Source organism: Pogonomyrmex barbatus, unplaced genomic scaffold, assembly GCF_055798465.1.
Source record: "Pogonomyrmex barbatus isolate J1 unplaced genomic scaffold, ASM5579846v1 scaffold2, whole genome shotgun sequence".
NCBI lineage: Eukaryota > Metazoa > Arthropoda > Insecta > Hymenoptera > Formicidae > Pogonomyrmex > Pogonomyrmex barbatus.
In genome coordinates, this window is record NW_028297116.1 from 9580515 (window position 1) to 9601934 (window position 21420).

The 21420-nt window shown below is 27.9% G+C and overlaps 3 protein-coding genes and 1 pseudogene across 4 annotated transcripts; 3 read left to right on the forward strand and 1 right to left on the reverse strand.

The window, feature by feature from the left end:
• Positions 1 to 160: 160 nt before the first annotated feature.
• Idh3b (isocitrate dehydrogenase [NAD] subunit beta, mitochondrial) lies at positions 161 to 3147 on the reverse strand. The gene is made up of 6 exons (XM_011643177.2): positions 2993 to 3147; positions 2202 to 2261; positions 1931 to 2140; positions 1313 to 1704; positions 1026 to 1215; positions 161 to 747 (listed from the first exon to the last, which is right to left on the reverse strand). Exons 1-6 carry the CDS (start codon positions 3032 to 3034, stop codon positions 517 to 519), a joined length of 1125 nt encoding a protein of 374 aa, XP_011641479.1. The 5' UTR covers positions 3035 to 3147; the 3' UTR covers positions 161 to 516.
• Positions 3148 to 5994: 2847 nt separating this feature from the next.
• LOC105428221 (uncharacterized) lies at positions 5995 to 8500 on the forward strand. The gene is made up of 6 exons (XM_011640433.2): positions 5995 to 6165; positions 6498 to 6617; positions 6866 to 7233; positions 7486 to 7657; positions 7796 to 8073; positions 8250 to 8500. The coding sequence occupies exons 1-6, from the start codon at positions 5995 to 5997 to the stop codon at positions 8293 to 8295; spliced, it is 1155 nt and encodes a 384-aa protein (XP_011638735.2). The 3' UTR covers positions 8296 to 8500.
• A 375-nt stretch (positions 8501 to 8875) lies between these two features.
• On the forward strand, positions 8876 to 11912 carry LOC105428154 (uncharacterized). The gene is made up of 6 exons (XM_089076507.1): positions 8876 to 9713; positions 9953 to 10072; positions 10294 to 10661; positions 10895 to 11063; positions 11202 to 11485; positions 11661 to 11912. Exons 1-6 carry the CDS (start codon positions 9630 to 9632, stop codon positions 11719 to 11721), a joined length of 1086 nt encoding a protein of 361 aa, XP_088932633.1. The 5' UTR covers positions 8876 to 9629; the 3' UTR covers positions 11722 to 11912.
• A 326-nt stretch (positions 11913 to 12238) lies between these two features.
• LOC148936630 (uncharacterized) lies at positions 12239 to 15498 on the forward strand (annotated as a pseudogene). Its single transcript, XR_016139050.1, has 4 exons — positions 12239 to 13230; positions 13901 to 14278; positions 14433 to 14679; positions 14816 to 15498. The product of XR_016139050.1 is annotated as an uncharacterized LOC148936630 (transcript).
• The last annotated feature ends 5922 nt before the right edge of the window (positions 15499 to 21420 follow it).

The window sequence follows — 21420 nt, forward strand, 5'->3', positions numbered from 1 at the left end:
TAAAAATAAAAAACATTATAATGCCAATTTATCGCAGCTTTTAATGAACTCGTTCAATTTTTCTTAAAAATTAAATATACATCTATTGTTATGGATATAATTGAAATATGTATCAGTGTTGTTGTTTCTGGTTGCATGAAATGAACTTGTGGCATCTTCCTAGGATGTAAGATAAGCGTAATTTATTTATATATAGATATTATACAATTTTTTATTTATTATATAACTAATTACGCATATCGCAGTTGAATTTCTGCAGCTGCAGAGAACTTTGGACTTCTTTCTGTTCGCAGAACAGAGGGTTCTACTGTTGCAAATAGAAATTTGCATAGTTACGGATCTTTCTAGGATTATTTTTACCTTTACAAATCTTATGACTTATGTGAGTTACAGATACTTTATAACGGATGTGGCACTACGATTCGTACAATCATTCCAGATTTCCAGAAATCTCAAGAAAAATGAGTTTGCGACGCTGGATCTATATCTCCTATGTTCTCCTATGTTGTCTTATCGTTAGCGCAGACTATTTATTACAGCAGCGGTGAAATCCGTCGTCGAGCTTTGCCCACCTAGATCCTTCGTGAGCACCTTTCCGTCATTTAGCACACGATTCAACGCCTCCCGGATCTGCTCGCCATAACGCTTGAGATTTGCATGATTCAGAAGCTTCACCGCACATAACAACATCGCCGTTGGATTCGCGACGTTTTTACCGACCGCCTCGGAATACGTGTGCCTCGCACCCTATTAAAAAATACTGATCTTATATCCATTTTTATCTGTCTACCAATTAATGTCTACCAATTTTCATTCACTTTTTATTTTCTTCTAATTCTTAGAAGTGAAAAAGTAATTTAAAACCAATAATTTTAAAATTAATTTACATTTGTAGAAATAAATATTAGTACATTAAATTTTAAAATTGGAATCAAGTTTATTCAAGCGAGCCATCCTCTTTTCGATACTAGCTGCATATCAAATGCAATTCTTATGTTAATATAAATAAAAATCAGATATGTTACCGGTTCGAAGACGACGCATTCAGCGCTGTAACTGGCACCTGCGACAACTCCAGCACCGCCGACCAAACCAGATGCGAGATTATCTACGATATTTCCGTATAAATTCGGCATTACCATGACGTCGAACTGATGTGGATTAGAGACCATTTGCATAGTACAATTATCGACGATCATCGTCTCGAACGTAATCCTGTTTCATTGAAAGTAAAAGTATAAAATATATTTTGCAACAATTCCATGATAAATCTTCTCAAGAAACGATGAATAAGTGACAAAAAAGTTAGTACCTAGGATACATTTTTGCAATTTCTTGACACGATTTGAGGAAGAGTCCATCGCCGAGCTTCATTATATTAGCTTTGTGAACGCATGTGACTTTCTTACGATTATTCTTTACGGCATAATCAAAGGCGAACTTTGCGATTCTTTGGCTTTTTGCAGCAGTCACGATCTTTAGGCACTCGACCACCCCTTTGACGGATTCGTGTTCCAACGCAGAATACTCCCCCTCTGTTTGTTCTCTTATGATAACGCAATCGACGTTTTGGTGACGCGATTTGACACCTGGCAGAGATTTTACATGCACCACGTTCGAATATAAATCCAAGCTCTTACGTAATTTCATGTTCAATGTCTGCAATTCTCCTGTCATAGAGTGATCCGGAGTTGCTAGGATACCCTGTAATCCAAAGTAATAATATATATAAATAACTATATAATATAATTAAATAATATATAAATAATTATATTGAATTATAAGAGTATTGTTGCATCTCAGCTATATCCGTGTTATTTAAGAAATCTTTAGTTTTCTTTCTCTAATGGAAAATTTTTTATATTTCAAATGTCTTGTTAAATCATGTTCGTATGTGAAGTAAAACTATAAAAATACATTATATTCAGACCTTTAAACAAACTCGGTTTCTAGCGATGCTGTTAGAGACTTGATCCAGAGGGGCGCTCAAAGTTGGATTTACTTCAGACAAGAAGTAAGGCTCAAATTCAACCGGGACATCCGCAGCTTTGAAGACATTTTGGACTGCAACCACGAGTTCTGGTCCAACGCCGTCTCCCGGTATCAAGGTACATTTTAACTTTCCTTCTTGTTCAACTGTCTAAAAATAGTAGTATATTATATATCCATTTAATTATCAATCGAAGAATAAGAATGCTTACTGATTCCTGTTGCCGTACTGTCCCTACATGTAAAGCTCTAACTGTACTCTTTTGAGTAGCCTGCGAACATAAAGCAGGGATTACTATTTATACAAGCATAATAAAGTTTACTATGAACTATGAATATAATTTACTATGAACACGCAACACACGTATAATATAACTAATTATATAAAAATATATGAATATATTTAGTTATATAAAAAAATTCAAATCACACATTCTCTGTTTCACATATGATCTGATCTGATCTGATATATGATCTTTTTTTCTAGGAACGCTCCAAATTTGGGATCTCCAGACAGAATTAATTCTTTTAATTAATTGGAATTAATCAGCACTAGAGCATCCTGCTCCATTTTCGTTTGCCACACTTTCTTCGATAATCAGCACTTCTTGCATAACAGCCAATTTATTGCTTTTTGTAACGAATAATAAGACTAAATCCTGATTAAATAATGCGATGAGCGAGTTCACGAATGTTGCACGTTCTCGATAGCGAGTGTTCGCATTAATTCACGGATCTGGACCACTTCGGAGGATGCAATTCGCGATGCACTGAAACATAAGCTCGTGTCATTTCTGTCATGCGGATGCATCTCGGATAAAAATATCACGATGTAAAGACACTGAACGTGCGATACCCTTGCAACCGACCTCGTTGTGCTACACTGAGAAAGCGTTGGTATTATTCGTTGATATAGTCATCATTCTAAATCTCATACTCTTTCCTCGCATTTCGCAGATACACACAGAATTTCGAACGTATGGGGAAATATCAGCGATTTTACCTGGGAGAGAGTCTTGCAGATGCTCCTCACGAACAAAGCCATCTTTCACGACGGAGCGCCGACTGTCCGTCCCCCTTGCACTCGCAAATGCAGGGATGTAATCGTGCTTGTGATATCGTTTCGTCGTGTCAATTTCCTCGAATTTGCTTTGGGATAAATTTGCTCCGTGTTGCACTGTGGAAAAAAATGATGCTAATTAAAGCAATATTTTCAATTCAATAGTGATAAAATCACTATTCTCAGTGATTTTATTCTCTAATCACTATTTCTCGGTGTAAAAAATTTTCCATATGTAATTATATAATGATAAATATCCATATGTAATGAATATAAAATTTGTTTATACATAAAAATATGTAATTACATACGATTATAATTATAATTATATATTACATATATTTATATATAATCATCATATATAACTGTCTCATCACTTCATATATAATTATATATTTTTATACGTGAACATTTTATAATGTCTTACATAAAATATATAATATCTTACATAAAATTATATATATATATATATATATATATATATATATATATAGACAATTTTTTACCGGCTTTCGATATGAAATGGAAACATAATTATTCGTTTGACTGAGTCATGACTGAGTCTCTCAAATATCAATATTTTTGAATGAAAAATTGAGAGAATTAGGAAAAAGTTATAAAATAATCATGTTTTCCGATAATAATATTTTTGGAAATTTGCAGAAAACAAAGACGTTCGCTTTAACTTCTGATATCTGTTTCTATCAATGTAGATAAACTTTAATTTGGTCTCTTTTAATTTAAACTGAAATGAAACCTACACAGATCTTCAAAGGATAGACATTTCTAGAGACATTTAGAGAACGTCTTATAGATAAGAGAGAACGTCTTATAGATAAGAGAATATCCCTCGAAAGTATGTTATAGAAGTTAATCTACATTGATAAAAATGAAATGCTCAATTGGCATAATATAATGAAGATAAAAGTGAAAGTTAATCATGAGAAAATCAATCGCGTTTGCGAAGTTCGATATTACTTGATCATCACTAGAAATACATTGCGTCACAAAGGTATTCTTATTATTAAATAAATAAATTCAAAGATCTGCATGTCGTACTGGAAGAAAAAAATTTGACGTTTCAGCAGTGACAGCATCCGTCACTGTTCAGCGATCACGTGGTCAACGTCAGCGCCAACACTACCTAGCTCAAATTAGCTCAAATTCTTCACTCCCTCTCTCTTCGAAATGCGTAATCTATTTCATTTCAAATACAGAAAACGTGTTGGAGGAGTATGGATGAAATGAGCAGCTCGAAGGCTTTATTTTTCCTGACTTCTTGTATATGGGCCTTTTTATTTCTCCTATCTTTTCCAATTTGATCAATTACATACTCATCCGTAAAAATTTTTCATATAAGGACATATATAAATATATATAAACATGTATAAATATATATAATTATATACGAAATTATATATTCATATACATTTATATTAGTTTTTCTTTTGTAAAATTTTTGTTTGATATAAGAAAAATAATAGTAATAATTAAAGGACATAAAAAATAATTAAAAGGATAATTTCGCATTGTTTCTTTTCCAAAAAATTTGAAAAAATGAGAAAAAATTGCCCGTATACAATCATATACAATCATATATATATATATACTTTTAATCATAAATATACATATAATTATATATAGACAACTTTTTCTCATTTCTTTAAACTTAACTTTTTGTAAAAAACAATGCAAAATTATCCTTTTTAATTATTTTTCCTATCTTTAATTATTATTATTATTATTATTATTATTTTTCTTATATTAAACAGAAATGTTATAAAAAAAAATTAATATAAACATATGAATACATACGTACTTGTATAAAAATTTTTTATCAAGTGAGAATATAATTGCGATATTGCCAATAAAATTATGTTTTGCAAAACGAGAAAAAATTATATTTATATACAAAACTCCCGACATCTCTTTTAATATGTGCAATATAATTGTGCACTATAATTTTTATATGGGGAGAGTTATTTGTTGCTCGGTCGATGATCATAACAAAATATTAGATACATATATAAAAATAATTGTTATATGTTATTTTTTTCTCTGCGTTCTAAAGAATAAACGAAAAATAAATTTGTTTGTATCACGCTATCAAAAAGTAAACGATATTTAAAAAATGTACGTATTTTTATTATAACTTGCGCAATTTTCATAGCTTAAATACATTTAAAAATTTTGAAAATAATATACTTCAATTTTAATTTAATTTATTAATACAAAAACTTCTAATACATTTTTATAATAATGTATTAGAAGTTTTCGTATTAATAAATTAAATTAAATTTGAAGTATACTATTCAAAGTATAAGCTAAAAAAAAGTACCGATTAGAACAAAGTATGATATACGACAAAATTCATTGAAATGAGCATCGTCATATATTCTTATATTAAAATTTATGAGATATAAATCTTATAAACTGAAAATAAATATGAAAAGAATGTTAAAATAAAAAAGTTTAATTTTTTGGAAAGTAGAAATTATGTAAAGTATAGAAAAAATGTTAGATCAAAGAAATATGTCTCGTACATTTCTTTTGTACATATGAATCTCGTTTAAATTGTTTCTTCTTATTTATATTCATATATTCTTATTATTTATATTTATTATTTTATGTTGTTATTTATTAAATGACATTTGTCAGAGCAAAATAAATAAAGATAACTAATAATTGTTATAAAAGAAGTAAACAAAAATTTTGAAAACAAATAAGTATCGTACTGTTATTACTAAGACTGCTTATTGTCTGTGAAAAAGGAATTAGTTTATGAAAGATATTAAACCAGACTTGACTTTAGTCTTTTACGTAGATTAATTGTATAATCCCATTACGACTGATTTCCATATATACATATATAGATATATATATATATACTTAATATTTATATATATATATGTAGATATATATATATATGTATACATATAAATCAAATGCATCATTCAGTTAATAAATCCACCGCTTATTCATTGCCTAAGCAACAGAAACAAGATGAAAAAGAAGAAATAAAGAAAACAGAAGAAGATAAAATAATTAGTGTTATACTTAATTATTATGTGACTTATCCCATGAGACGCCGCCAAAGAAGTTCTAACACTGAATGGGTATTTTAAATTTTAGATTTTTTAAATTTTTATTTGATCATAATAAATAAAATTTAATTAATTTTATTTTCTTGCAATACATAACAGTGTATTGTGGATAATTAATTTTATTTTCTTGCGATACATAACAGTGCATTGTAGATAACATAGATAATTATTAATTCTGGAAAACGTATAAATGAAAAAAATGTATCGACAAATAATAATTTCATCCTGCGTTTGATTGCTAATTTATTAATGAATATCCAAAATAATATTTATAAATCAAATATTTATGAAATATTTAAAAAAATCAAAAAAATACGATTAAATAAGTTTAGTATTTTTTATAGATCCTTATTGAAAAAGGTCTCAAGACAATACCCATCTGTGAAAATTTCTTCTCATTTGATAAAATCCATACTGCAATGTATCATATGAAAGACGACATTACGAAAACACCTTGTAATCAGGTAATAAGAAAATATATTAAGTATAATTGTTATTCTATATATTAATAAATAATTTCAATAAATAAACAACAATAGATCATTAGATTGACATAAACTACATGCAATAAATTAATAAAAATTTCAACATTAATATAAATAATTGTCATATATTACAGCAAGATTATGTAATTGATCCACATTATAATGTAAACTACTGTGAGGAATAGCTTCACAAACTATCTTTAACAAATAACGTATGATTATTTTAGAGCCTACGTTTGCTTGCTAACAAGGGTTTCAATATCTACCTGAAGAAAGAACTTTTTCAACGTATGAATAGTATTAAAATTCGCGGTGTGATTTACACATTGCTAAATCTCCCACCATTCTATAAAAATACAGGCGTAGTAACAATTTCAAGAGGCAATCTCGCTTCCATTCTTTGCCATTATGGACACATGTTGAACATTCCAATGACAGTAGTGATACCGCAATATATGGACGATGAAAGAAATAAATTATTAAATCAATATAAGGATTTATCTATAAATGTGATCGCTTACGGTCGCAATATGTTGGAAGTTCACGAATTCGCAATAGCCCTTGCCATTTCATCTAAATTATTTTATCTTGATCTGTACGTTTTTTAATTCAAAATCTAATTTAAGATAAAATATATACACTCTTTAAAAACAAAATATTTTCACACAATTATTCCTAGTATGCGATAGACATTTTTTATTATATAAAAATTAAGTAAAATATAAAATATTATTATTATTTTAAGAATTGCTTGCTTTGCTAATAATTATATCCAATTTTTTCTTGAATTATACATTGAATGATTCATAAATAATTTATATAATAATAATTTATTATTTTCGTTTAGAAATGATCATCCATATATGATTATTGGTCAAGCCACTATGGGATTAGAAATGATGCGACAGGTACATGATAATATTGATGCGGTGATATTGCCGACAACAACTGATGGTTGCAATTTAACAGCGGGTATTGCCCTAGCTATCAAAGAACGTAATTCAAAGGTGCAAGTTATTGTAAGTTAACAAGTATTTTTTACAATTGCTAATTTATCGAATATTATCGTTTTACATTTCTATTTAATGTAATTTAGATATGAAATGTACTGTATATTCACATTATATAAATTTACAATTTACGTGTTTACTTTTAAGGAAGTTCAAGTAGTTGCTATTGACTATTGGCTACAAAAAGTTAGAAGCAGAACAACTTTATGTAATGAATTAAACTTTAGACCAGTAACAGAATATAAAGCTTGTGCTCTTGAAAATTTACCGAATTGCCTAATCGATGAGGTTATTACGATAGATCAAACGATGATAACTGATGCGTTCGAATGTCTATCAAAATCTGAAGGTCTCCGTGACTATCATGCAGCGATTGCTTTAGCACCAATTTTAACTGGTCAGCTCGACAAACTAAAGGGAAAAAGGTAACAAAATTTCTTAAATTCGTTAGTTCTTCTCTCCAAATTCATTAAATCTGAGGGATGATGTATTGATATGTTATATGACAATAAGATGCATATATAGACTATTATTTATTTAAAATTATAATTTTATTTTAATCAAATTCAAAGTTTAAATCATAATTTTTTGCGTATGTAAGCGTATTAATACCTCTATACGGCGTGACGGATTCATTTATTAACTGATTGAATGACATCAATTTTTTTCTTGGACGAATTGAACAAAGTATAAGGAAAGATGAAGTATAAAAAATATTATTAATGTCTGTGTATTGTAAGCGTATCCAAATAATTTGCAAAACAAAAGTAAGAAACAAATCACACAAAAAAAAGTAAATTTGATCAACATTATAAAAGAAAACTGTTTCAATAATGACGTTCATGCACTGAAGCTGAGATATATATATATATATATATATATATAAAATATTATCTGTAATATATAATAATTAATACATATATACAATATATATATATTATATATATAATAATTAATATATATATTATAGTGTATATATTAATTATTGTATATATTATATATATAATGTATGTATATATATATATTTACACATGTACACATTATATATACATATATATATATGCATATTACACATGTATTACATAGTATGTTGTATACTAAATAATATTAAAATATATTGATACACGAAAACGATTGTTATCTGTTATCCTTTCTGTGCGTTCTGAAGAATAAATGAAAAATTAATTTCTATGTCATGTTATCAAAAAATAAACGGTATTTAATAATATACTCATTTTTATTAAATATTGCACAATTTTCTTATTTAATTTAAATACATTCGAGAATTTTACATAGTTTTAATTTAGTATCTTTTTGTAAATGTATTAAAATATGAAATTAAAATAATTTATCATTTGAAGTCTAAAAAAAAGATTAGAACGATTAAAACAAAGTACGATATAACAATATATACAATAAAACTTATTGAAATTAGCACTGTCATGTTTTTATAGTAAAATTCATGAGATATAAACTGAAAATAAATATGAAAAAAAATGTTAAATTAAAATAAAAAGATTTAATTTCTTGGAAAGTAGAAATTATGTAAAATGTAAGAAAAAACATTAGATCAAAGAAATATGTCTCATACAATTATTTTTCTGTTTTAGCTTGTGTATCTTGATATTTATTAAATTTTGTTTTGATTGCAAAATAAATAAAGACAACATAACTGTCGCGGAGGAAGTAAATATAAATAAATTTTAAAGACGAGTAAGTACTGTATCGTTATTATTAAGACTGTTTGTTGTCTGCGAAAAAGGGATTAGTTTATGAAAGATATTAAACCAAGTTTGACTTTAGTCTTCTACGTAGATTAATTGTGTAGTCCCATTATAACTGATTTTCATATATACATATATGGATATATATATGTATACGTATAAATCTAATGCATTATTCAGTTAGTAAATCCATCGCTATTTATTGTCTAAGAAACGGAAACAAAGTGAAAAAGAAGAAATAAAGAAAAGAGGATAAAATGACTAGTGGTGTAATCTGTACGTTTAATTATAATGTGACTTGTCCCATGAGACGGCGCCAAAAATGTTCTAAAACTAAATGGGTATTTTAAATTTTAGATTTTTTAAATTTTTATTTGATCATAATAAATAAAATTTAATATTTTCTTGCAATACATAACAGTATATTATGTACAATATAATATGAATAATCATTAATTCTGGAAAATATATAAATAAAAAAACGTATCAACAAATAATAATCATATTTATAAAATATTTAATAAAATCATAAAAATGTTATTTTTCTGATGTATTTAAATAAGTTGAATATTTTTTATAGATCATTATTGTAAAAGGTCTCAAAACAACATTGATCAGTGAAGATTTCTTCTCATATGATAAAATCCATATTGGAATGTGTAAAATGATAAACAATATAACGAAAACACCTTGTGACAAGGTAATAAAACAATATATTAAATATAATTGTTATTCTATATATTAATAAATGATTTAAATGATATAAACTACATGCAATAAATTAATAAAAATGTTAACATTAACGTAAATAATTGTTACATATTATAGCAATATTATGTAATTGATCCACATTATAATGTAAAATACTGTGAGGAATAGCTTCACAAACTATCTTTAACAAGTAACGTATGATTATTTTAGAGCCTACGTTTGCTTGCTGACAGGGGTTTCAATATCTACCTAAAGAAAGAACTTTTTCAACGTATGAATAGTATTAAAACTCGCGGTGTGATTTACACATTGCTAAATCTCCCACCATTCTATAAAAATACAGGCGTAGTAACAATTTCAAGAGGCAACCTCGCTTCCATTCTTTGCCATTATGGATGCAAGTTGAACATTCCAATGATAGTAGTGATACCGCAATCAATGAATGATGAAAGAAATAAATTATTGGCTCAATATAAAAATTTACCTATAAACGTAATCGCTTATGGTCGCAATATGTTGGAAGTTCACAAATTCGCTGTATCCCTTGCCATTTCGTCTAAATTATTTTATCTTGATCTGTACGTTTTTTAACTCAAAATCTAATTTAAGATAAAATGTATGCATTCTTTAAAAACAAAATATTTTCACACAATTGTTCCTAGCATACGATAGACATTTTTTATTATATAAAAAATAAGTAAAGTTATATTATTATTATTTTAAGGATTTTTTGCTATGCTAATAATTGTTTTCAATTTTTTTTTTTAATTATTCATTGAATAATTCATATATAATTTATATTTTTGTTTAGAAATGATCATCCGTATATGATTATTGGTCAAGCCACTATGGGATTAGAAATGATGCAACAGGTACATAATATTGATGCGGTGATATTGCCAACAACAATTGATGGTTGCAATTTAACAGCGGGTATTGCCCTAGCTATCAAAGAACATAATTCAAAGGTGCAAGTTATTGTAAGTAAAAGATATTTTTTACAATTGCTAATTGAATATTATCGTTTTCTATTTAATGTAATTTAGCTATGGAATTGTAGTTATTATATATTCACTTTAGATAAATTTAAAGTTTACATGTTTACTTTGAACTTTTAGGAAGTTCAAGTCGTTGATGTTGATTATTGGATAGAAGAAGTTAGAAGCAGTACAACTTTATGTAATGAATTAAATTTTAAATCATTATTTGCAACAGAGCGTAAAGCTTGTATTCTTGAAAATTTACCGGATTGCTTGTTCGATAAGGTTATTACGATAAATCGAAGAATGAGCACTAATGCATTAAAATATCTGTCAAAATCTGAAGGTCTCCGTGATTATCATGCAGCGATTGCTTTAGTACCAATTTTAACTGGTCAGCTTGACGAGTTAAAGGGAAAAAGGTAACGAAATTTCTTAAATTCGTTGGTTCTTACTTAAAGTCATTAATTTTGTGGTAATGTATTTATATGTTATATGACAATAAGATGCATATATAGACTGTTATTTATTTAATAAAATTATAATTTTATTTTAATCAAATTTAAAGTTTGAATTATAATTTTTTGCGTATGGAAGCATATTAATACCTCTATACGGCGTGACGGATTCGATTACTTCGATTCACTTGTTTGAATGACATGAATTTCTTTCTTGGACGAATTCAACAAAGGAAGGATGAAGTATAAAGAATTACTAATGTCTGTAAGTGTCCAGATAATTTGCAAAATAAAAGTCACACATTTGCAAAACAAGAATCACACAAAAAAAAATGAATTCGATCAACATTATTAAAGAAGACTGTTTCAATAATGACGTTCTTGAACTAAAACTGAATATATATATATATATATATATATATATAATATATAAAATTACATATAATATATAATAATTAATATATATATATATATATAATATATATATATAATGTATATATATATATATATATATATTGTATATATATAATGTATATATATTTATACATGCATACATTATATATATATACATATACATATATATATATATATATATATATATATATATATATATATGTATATATATATATATGCACTTTACATATATATTACATATATATTACATAATATGTTATGTATATTAAAAAATATTAAAATAAATTATAATTATTAAAATAAATATTAAAATAAATACACGAAAACAATTGTTATCTGTTATCCCTTCTGTGCGTTCTGAAGAGTGGAAAATGAGTGTCTATGTCACGTTATCAAAAAGTAAACGATATTAATGTGCTCATTTTTATTAATTATTGTACAATTTTCTTATTTAATTTAAATACATTTGAGAATTTTACATAGTTTTAATTTAGTATTTTTTTTTTTGGTGTATTAAAATATGAAATTGAAATAATGTATCATTTGAAGTCTAAAAAAAAGATTAGAACGATTAAAACAAAGTACGATATAACAATACGATATACAATACAACTTATTGAAATTAGCACTGTCATGTTTTTATCGTAAAATTCGTGAGATATAACCCTTATAAACTGAAAATAAATATGAAAAAAGAAAATGTTAAATTAAAATAAAAAGATTTAATTTTTTGGAAAGTAGAAATTATATAAAATGTAAGAAAAAACATTAGATCAAAGAAATATGTCTCATACAATTATTTTTCTGTTTTATCTTGTGTATCTTAATATTTATTAAATTTTGTTTGCAAAATAAACAAAGATAACATACTGTCGCGGAGGAAGTAAATATAAATTTTAAAGACGAGTAAGTATTGTATCGTTATTATTAAGACTGTTTGTTGTCTGCGAAAAACGGATTAGTTTGATTTATGAAAGGTATTAAATCAGGTTTGACTTTATTCTTCCATGCAGATTAATTAGTCTCAGTAGTTGATTTTCATATAGATTTTTATATAGATAAACTGCATTATTCAACTAGTATGGTCACTATTTTTTCATTGACTGAGAAAAAAAAAAGAAGTGTATCGTTCAATTAGTTCACTGTTCACTGTTTTTACAATGTCTGAGGAACAAAAAAATGATGAAGAAAAAGAAACAGAAGAAACAAGAAAAATTAGTAACGTTAAACATACGTTTAATTATGATGTGGTTTGTTCCATGAGACGGCGCCAAGAAAGTTCTGAAATCGAATGGGTATTTTAAATTTTAGATTTTTTTAAATTTTTATTTAATCACAAGAAATAAAATTTAATATTTCTTGCTCAATAATTAACAGTGTATATATCGTGGATAATTATTAAGTCTGGAAAATGTATCGACAATAACAATTTCCTCCTTCCGTTTGATTGTTAATTTATTAATGAATATTTAAAATAACATTTGCAAATTAAACATTTATAAAATATTTAAAAAAGTAAAAAAAATGCAATTAGACAATTTAGTGTTTTTTTTATAGATCATTCTCGAAAAAGATTTTAAAGCAACTTTTACCTTCTTGTCTGAAATTTCACAAAATTTCTTCTCGGATCATAGAATCTATGTTGTAATGCATAATATGCAAGGTTACATCAAGGAAACGCCTTGTTATAAGATAATAAGAAATAAAAATATAATTGTTGTTCTACATATTAATAAATAATTTCAATAAATAAACAACAATAGATCACTAAATTGACATAAACTACGTGCAATAAATTAATAAAAATTTCAACATTAATATAAATAATTGTCACATATTATAGCAAAATTATATAATTAATCCACATTATCACATTATTACATTGATTACATTGGTTACAATGTAAAATATTGTAAAGGATGGCTTTACAAATTATCTTTAACAAGTAACGTATGATTATTTTAGAGCCTACGCTTGCTTGCTGACAGGGGTTTCAATATTTATCTGAAGAAAGAACTTTTTCAATATATGAATAGTATTAAAACTCGCGGTGTGATTTATACATTGTTAAATCTCCCACCATTGTACAAATACAGAGGCGTAGTAACAATTTCAAGAGGCAAACTCGCTTCCATTCTTTGTCATTATGCATACAAGTTGAAGATTTCAATGATAGTAGTGATACCGCAATCAATGAAATATGAATATGAAAGAAATAAATTATTGTATCAATATCAAGATTTACCTATAGATGTGATTGCTTACGGTCGCAATATGTTGGAAGTTCACAATTTCGCTGTATTTCTTGCCATTTTGTATGGTCTATTTTATCTTGATCTGTACGTTTTTTAATTCAAAATTTAATTTAACATAAAATATATACTCTTTAAAAAACATAATATTTTCACTCGTTTACTCTCAGTGTGTGATAGACATTTTCTATTATGTAAAAATTAAATAAAATATAAAATATTATTATTACTAAGGATTAATTGTTTTGATAATAATTTTTCCAACTTTTTTTAAAATTATTAATAACATGAATAATTTACGTTATTTTTCGTTTAGAAATGATCATCCCAATATGATTATTGGTCAAGCAAGCCACCATGAGATTAGAAATGATGCAACAGATAAATAATAATATTGATGCGGTGATATTGCCGACAACAATTGATGGTTGCAATTTAACAGTGTGTATTACCTTAGCTATCAAAACACGTAATCCAAAGGTGCAAGTTATTGTAAGTTAACAGATATTTTTTACAATTCGTAATTGATTATATTATCATTTTATATTTCTATTTAATGTAATTTAGAAAAGGAATGTATTGTATATTCACTTTAGATATAAATTAACATTTACGTGTTTACTTTTAGAAAGTTCAAGTCGTTGATGTTGATTCTTGGATAAAAGAAGTTAGAGACAGGACAACTTTATGTAATGAATTAAACTTTAAATCAGTAACAGAATATAAAGCTTGTACTCTTAAAAATTTACCAAATTGTCTGATCGATGAGGTTATTACGATAAATCAAACGATGATAACTGATGCGTTCGAATGTCTATCAAAATCTGAAGGTCTCCGTGACTATCATGCAGCGATTGCTTTAACACCAATTTTAACTGATCAACTCGATAAACTAAAGGGAAAAAGGTAACAAACTTTCTTAAATTCGCTGGTTATCCAAATTCATTAATTCCGTAGCAGTATATTTATATCCCAGACAAAATTGGGGATATATCTGAGATATTTAAAAAGTAATTTATTGGTAGGTTGGCAGCAAATTCGACCAAATTTTGATACTGCACTTGTATATTGCAAATTCATAGCAATCTGTCCGCGTCGAGATTTATCCATAAAGCCTGTTGATGTCATGCTGTGCTAGCAGATTGGCGGATTAAGAAATCGACCAGATCCTGCCAAATTTCTTGCAGAATCTGCTTGATTTTTGCTGCTAATCTGTCGTCAAATCGTTAAAGAATCTGCTCGGTTTTTGCTATCAATCTACTCGCATTGCTTATCGGTAGATTCTGTCACATTTCTGGCCCTGCTCAAAAACTGCTTACACAGGTTTGATTATCTGGAATGTTGCATAAGAATCGGTCGCGCATAAGCTATTCTTTATTTAATAAAATTATGATTTTATTTTATTTTATTTTAATACAAAATGTACATTATAATTTCTTGCGTGCCTAAGGATGGTGATACCTTTATACGGCGTGACGGATTCGATTGACTTGTATAAATCAAATATATTTTCGAAGAGGCCGGGATATAATTTGAGAAAATTAAAAGGAATTTCTTTTTTGGACGAATTGACGACAAAGATAAATTATAAAGAACATTGTTAAGATAAGTATTCGAATCATCTGCAAAACCAAGAATAAGGAATAAAACGGGAATATATTCGACTAAAGTCATAATAGAAAATTATTTTCACTGAAGACATAATCAGGAACTCTGTGCGTATGTGAGTGTCAAAAATTTTGAATTTCGATAATGATCGACACAGATATATAAGGTATTTAATAATTATTAATATGGCGCTCGTGGGGAGTGCAGGTGGAACAAATTGAGCTGAATAGAAGAGTTCTGTATCATTTTACGATTTTCACAATTGTTAATACTTGCAAAATTTATAAAATGATATAAGTTTCTTACTCAGTTTATCCGTTGTGTCATTTTGTATGTAAATACAATATAATATAAAATTTTTAAATACTGACATATGCATAATTTTAAATGTATGTTCAATTTTAAAACTATTACATTGTTGTGAGTAGTATTTTAAAACGTATTGTTTTAAAATGAACTTAATTGAAAGATTCTTAACATTATAAATATCGAGCATTTATTTTATTTTCTGAATTAATTTCATGTAATATTCATGTAGTATTTCATTGAATATACATGAATTTTCAACTTTTCATTCATTGCTCTGATAAAACATTAAAATCAAGAAATATTTAAAACCTATTTTAATATAAAAAAAATCTTTTAAAAAAAATAGCAATGATTACGATTAGTCGCTTGATTGTTCTAATATTAATATTCGTTTTATAAAAAAATATTATAATAAATAACATATATAAAATGAGATATGTATGACACGATTAAAATTATAAACTTTCGAGCTAAAATTTCGATATTGTATCTTATTTTTAATTTCTTAATCTTTCATATCAATATGTCAATGTAAACGTATTTTTTTAATACATTTAACTGCATTTATCTATTTTTGTTCATGTAAATATGTATTTTTAATATACTTAATACTAACTGTTTATTTTTTAAGATACTTTTAAAAGTATATTAAAGATGCATATTTATTCTTTTATAATTTAAAAAAGCATCAATGTTTGTGCTATCTAATTTTTATTAGAATGTGAGACTTGATATATATATATATATATATATATATCGGAATATTATCTATGTATTTTTTATATAATCTATATATTTCAATTTTTCTCTTTCTATTTTCTTCTTCTAGTCTCTCTCTTTGAACGATAATTTTTAGTGACACATGACAAAAAGCTTTTTTTAAGCAAGAAAACTTGCTTATTTCTATGAATTATTCGCTTTTTGAATATTTAAAATGTATTAGTGTTTTCCGCTTTACTTGGATATTCAGTAATCAGATGAAAAGGAAGAGAAAAGACTCAGAAAAATCATAACGAATTTCTGATTTTTTTTTTGAAAATGTCTTTTGTTAATGAATTTTTTAACTCAATTATTTACTATTTGTAAGATCTAATTAATGCTGATTATTAATTCAAATTAATTACATTTTTTTTAAATTTAGTGTATACGTACACCAAAGCATTAAAATAAATAAATATACGATTGTCATTTGTTTTTTCTCTTTCCTGTTCCTCTCACGAAGAATAAATGAAAAATGCATACTATATACCATGTTGTAAAAAATTACACCATGTTGTAAAAAAAGTATGTAGAATTAAAAAAAAATATATTTAAATTAATAAATTAATAAATAAATCATGAAATCAGTTCTGCATATATTTTTGTTTTAGTGCGTAGATCGTAGATATTTTTTAGTTATATGAAATCAAGATGTTCAAAAGGCGCACAAAATATTTTTTAAATAGTTCCTACTAATTAGAGAGCAGTATTAAAAATTGAATCAAAAAGTCTTGAATGTCATTCTTTTTTATATTGTGTAATAATTAATCCAATCAGCATCATGTAATGTAATATTTATGTTCGATTGAGCAAATTTCACTGGTATAGGAGATATTCACTTATGCTGAAGATTTCTGACAGTGAGCTTCGATGCACTGAAGAGAAATAGCAGGAAAAATATTTTTATTAAATGAATTACTGAACATGTCCAGTAGTAGTGACAAAGAAGTAATATTAAAAATAACCAAAACAAAAATAGATAAAATAAAAAATGATGCTAATTATAAATAAATGTTATGAGGAAGAAATATAATATATTAGATATTTATGAAAATAATTAATTAATTAATAATTAATAATTAATAAATAATTTTAAATAAATTAATTAATAATATAATTAAAAATAATTAATAATAATAATAATAATAAATAATAATTAATAATTAATAAATAATTTTCAAAAAAGACCTTTATAGAAACAAATTTATATTAAACTTTAAATTATTTTTCTTTCCCAAACTATAAATTTTAAATGATTGAAATTCAGTGATCCAAATAAATAAAAAAAGAAATAATTTCATCTTGACAAAAAAATGTATACTTACTGCAAGGTTGCTCCGCCGGTGTCCGATGCCTCTCCTAAGCCTCCTCCTCCTCTCAAGGTGTCGGGTCGTCGGATGTCCTCGCAGCACAGGACACTCGCGAATTATTATAATCGCGCGCGGACTAACTTTCAATAAAATTTTTCGCACGATACTTGCATACGATACGACGGCACTCCGCGTTTAGCTGTCCGTGAAAATATCAAGTTCCAGTCGGTCCAGTCAGCACCCGAGTCAGTGAGCTTTTCGGGACACACGGTAACTCTTCAAGCAAAGGGTAGGATCGAAATGGAAGAAGACGAATCGATTGACTTGAATCCGACGTCTCTTGTTTCTTAGAAATCACGTCTAAAAGATGTGACGAGAGAGAAGGTATCCACCGCCGATGCCTAACAATCTAGACAATCGGACAATTGGGATCCAACCTCTCGGCACACGCAATAACCGCCCGAACTAAGCTCTGATCAAGTCAGATTAAGATTTGTTTTGAAGGAAGGGGAAGAGTAAGGTATTAAGAAAGGAAAATAAAGGTCATTGGCGATTAAATAATCGCACGCGCCATATATGAGCCCTTCCACGACTTGTGGCAATACTGTGTCGAAAATGAGAAATAGTCCGCGCGCTCTAGACTAATACGCGCTTATATAATCGCGTACATCAGTGTGTGAAATGCATCACATAGAAGTCCTTTCATTCGTGACAATGCTGTGTCGAAAATCAAGAGAATAAGACGAAACAAGTCAGCCGATTGAAATCTTACCGATCTTGGGACCGAACCACTTGTCAAAGACAGAGCGTGTTTTCAATCAGTCGTTTTAATGCAGGTTGCAACCGTGCGAAACACAACACATCAAGCGATAGCGAGTGCGTGTAACATTCACAGCCGGCATCACCACCGCGGCACACGTGGCGTGAAGACGTAGCCGACTACGCCTCAATGAGATCCCGCGCTCCCTGCATCCCTTGACAGTGCGACTCGACCGGCTCGAACTACGATATTTCTCAAACGAGCCCTCGCAGGACGAGGAAAAGTCTCTTAGTCCGATCACTCGTACGGCACTCCCGAAGCAAACGTGCGACGCGACGAACTGGCTGCAGTTCGTTCATTCATAATTAAATCGGCGGCGGAATGTCGGTTAAAAATCGACAATTAATGCGTCAAACGCATTAATTAAATTTACCACATAAGAGCCATTTCACGACTTGTGGCTATGCTGTGTTAGTATGTTATTAATAATAGTAATATTACTTAACGTTAATATTAGTGTTACTAATAACAGTGCAACGGGTACTGGTTAGCTTCTTCGTCTTTGAGGTACATACCCAAGTAGCACAAGTTAATCGGCGTTAATTCGCCGATTAATAGTACTGCTTAGACAACCCCTCGGAATACTGAGCCCCTCTGCCACGTCAAGGCCGTGCACATTAGAGGAGTATTATTTACAAAAAGTTATGAATTTCAAAGGAATAAGTTGCGAAATATATATTTATATATAATCTAATAAAATATATTTATATAAAATCTTGTTATAGAATTCTCATTTCGATATGCTTACGAATCGTGAATCATATCAGTTAATAAGCGTAATTTATTATTACATAAGATATTTTATTTCGTAAGATATAATAACATTTAGTTTAAAAAAATGTGAAGAAATGCGGAACGACGCGCACCATGACTTATCCGTACGAACGCCGATGAATGAATGATAGCACGTCAATCACTTATAAACATGACTCGCCCATGGTGTTACACCATGGACTCGCTGTATGTATGAATGTATGTACACAATGGAGTGCGCTACGCGCCGCGTAAACATTTCTCAAATCAGCCCCATCAATGACTACGACGAAATATTTCACAATATTACAAATAATATCTAACTTACACGAAATTACATCTTTTAATAACCGAACATTATTAAATAACGTGTGTATATATATTTCATTAGAGAGTATATCGTTTCGATATACTTATTAATCATTAATCTGGCAGTTCATTCACTCATTCAAATCAGCGGTGGAATGTTGATTAAAAATCGACGATAATTGCATCACATATCATCCAACGGTAATATTAATGTTATTAATAATATATTAATAACACACGCAATAGTCGTCGATTCACAAGCATATTCGCGAAACGATACTCTCTGAATGAAATATCTACATATATACATTATTTAATATTCGATTATTAAAAACTATTTCACGTAAGTTAGATATTATTTGTAATATTGTTGAATCATTAATAATAATGGTGCGATAGGTACTGTTGGCTTCTTCTTTGGGATGCGAAACCCCCCTCGGAATACTCAGTCCCTCCGTCAAGGCCGTACCTATCGGAGGGGGTTATCATTTACAAAAAGTCATAAATTTTTCAAAGAAATAAATCGCGCGACATATGCATATACGTACTTATTAAGAAGATATTGTTTCGACACGTTTATGAATAGTTAATCAATCGTTGATAAGCATTTATCTATTATATTCGCATGATATTTGGCAACGTTTTGTATCATTTATCAATGAAAGAATACGATATATGAGGAAACGCGGAGCGATACGCGCCGCTACCTATTCGTACGAACGCCAGATAAAAAATGATAACACGTGGAACGCACGTAAACACGACGCGCGCTGCCATACAACACGTACAGCCGCGGCACGTAAACAGTTTTGAAGGCCGCGATATTTATCTTTTTGTATCTTCTTCAGTTTGAATTGTGTCTGAAATTTGCGTCTGAGTAGTTGCAGTTTTTAAAGTTGTTAAATTATGAGTTGTTGAATTATGAAAATTCTAACAAGTAGTATTAAAAAGATAATAAGGTAAAATAGATAAATAGATAATTAAAGGGGTGTTTGTTAATAATTGCTCGTTATTAATTAAATTTGCAAAATATATAAATATAGTGAATATCCCTCTAATTAAAATGAGAAAGATAATAATAGAATATATAGATTCTCATGTTCATAGAATAATGAAAAGACATATTATTAGAGTGTATATAATTAGTGTTAGGATTATAATAAATATAGGTTTATATGCATGACGGAAAATAAATAGTAATATTGATATTAAAATTTAATCTACAACGTGTGCCAAACGAGATATTCGACAATAGTACGAATAATATCTAACTAATACAAGGCTTTACAACGTCTTTTGATAACTCAGCTCATTAAATGCTGTAATCGTTACGTTCTAAATGTCCACGATTTTGTGAGACAAGGA

Coding starts and splice junctions, on each gene's coding strand:
- Idh3b (XM_011643177.2), bottom strand. CDS start 3,034: ATGGCTTTGTTCGTGAGGAGCATCTGCAAGACTCTCTCCCAG. Junction 2,262..2,992: donor TCTGCAAGACTCTCTCCCAG/GTAAAATCGCTG, acceptor TTATGTTCGCAG/GCTACTCAAAAGAGTACAGT. Junction 2,141..2,201: donor CAGTACGGCAACAGGAATCA/GTAAGCATTCTT, acceptor TACTATTTTTAG/ACAGTTGAACAAGAAGGAAA.
- LOC105428221 (XM_011640433.2), top strand. CDS start 5,995: ATGCATCATTCAGTTAATAAATCCACCGCTTATTCATTGCCTAAGCAA. Junction 6,166..6,497: donor GAAGTTCTAACACTGAATGG/GTATTTTAAATT, acceptor TATTTTTTATAG/ATCCTTATTGAAAAAGGTCT. Junction 6,618..6,865: donor CGAAAACACCTTGTAATCAG/GTAATAAGAAAA, acceptor TGATTATTTTAG/AGCCTACGTTTGCTTGCTAA.
- LOC105428154 (XM_089076507.1), top strand. CDS start 9,630: ATGACTAGTGGTGTAATCTGTACGTTTAATTATAATGTGACTTGTCCC. Junction 10,073..10,293: donor CGAAAACACCTTGTGACAAG/GTAATAAAACAA, acceptor TGATTATTTTAG/AGCCTACGTTTGCTTGCTGA. Junction 11,486..11,660: donor GACGAGTTAAAGGGAAAAAG/GTAACGAAATTT, acceptor TGCGTATGGAAG/CATATTAATACCTCTATACG.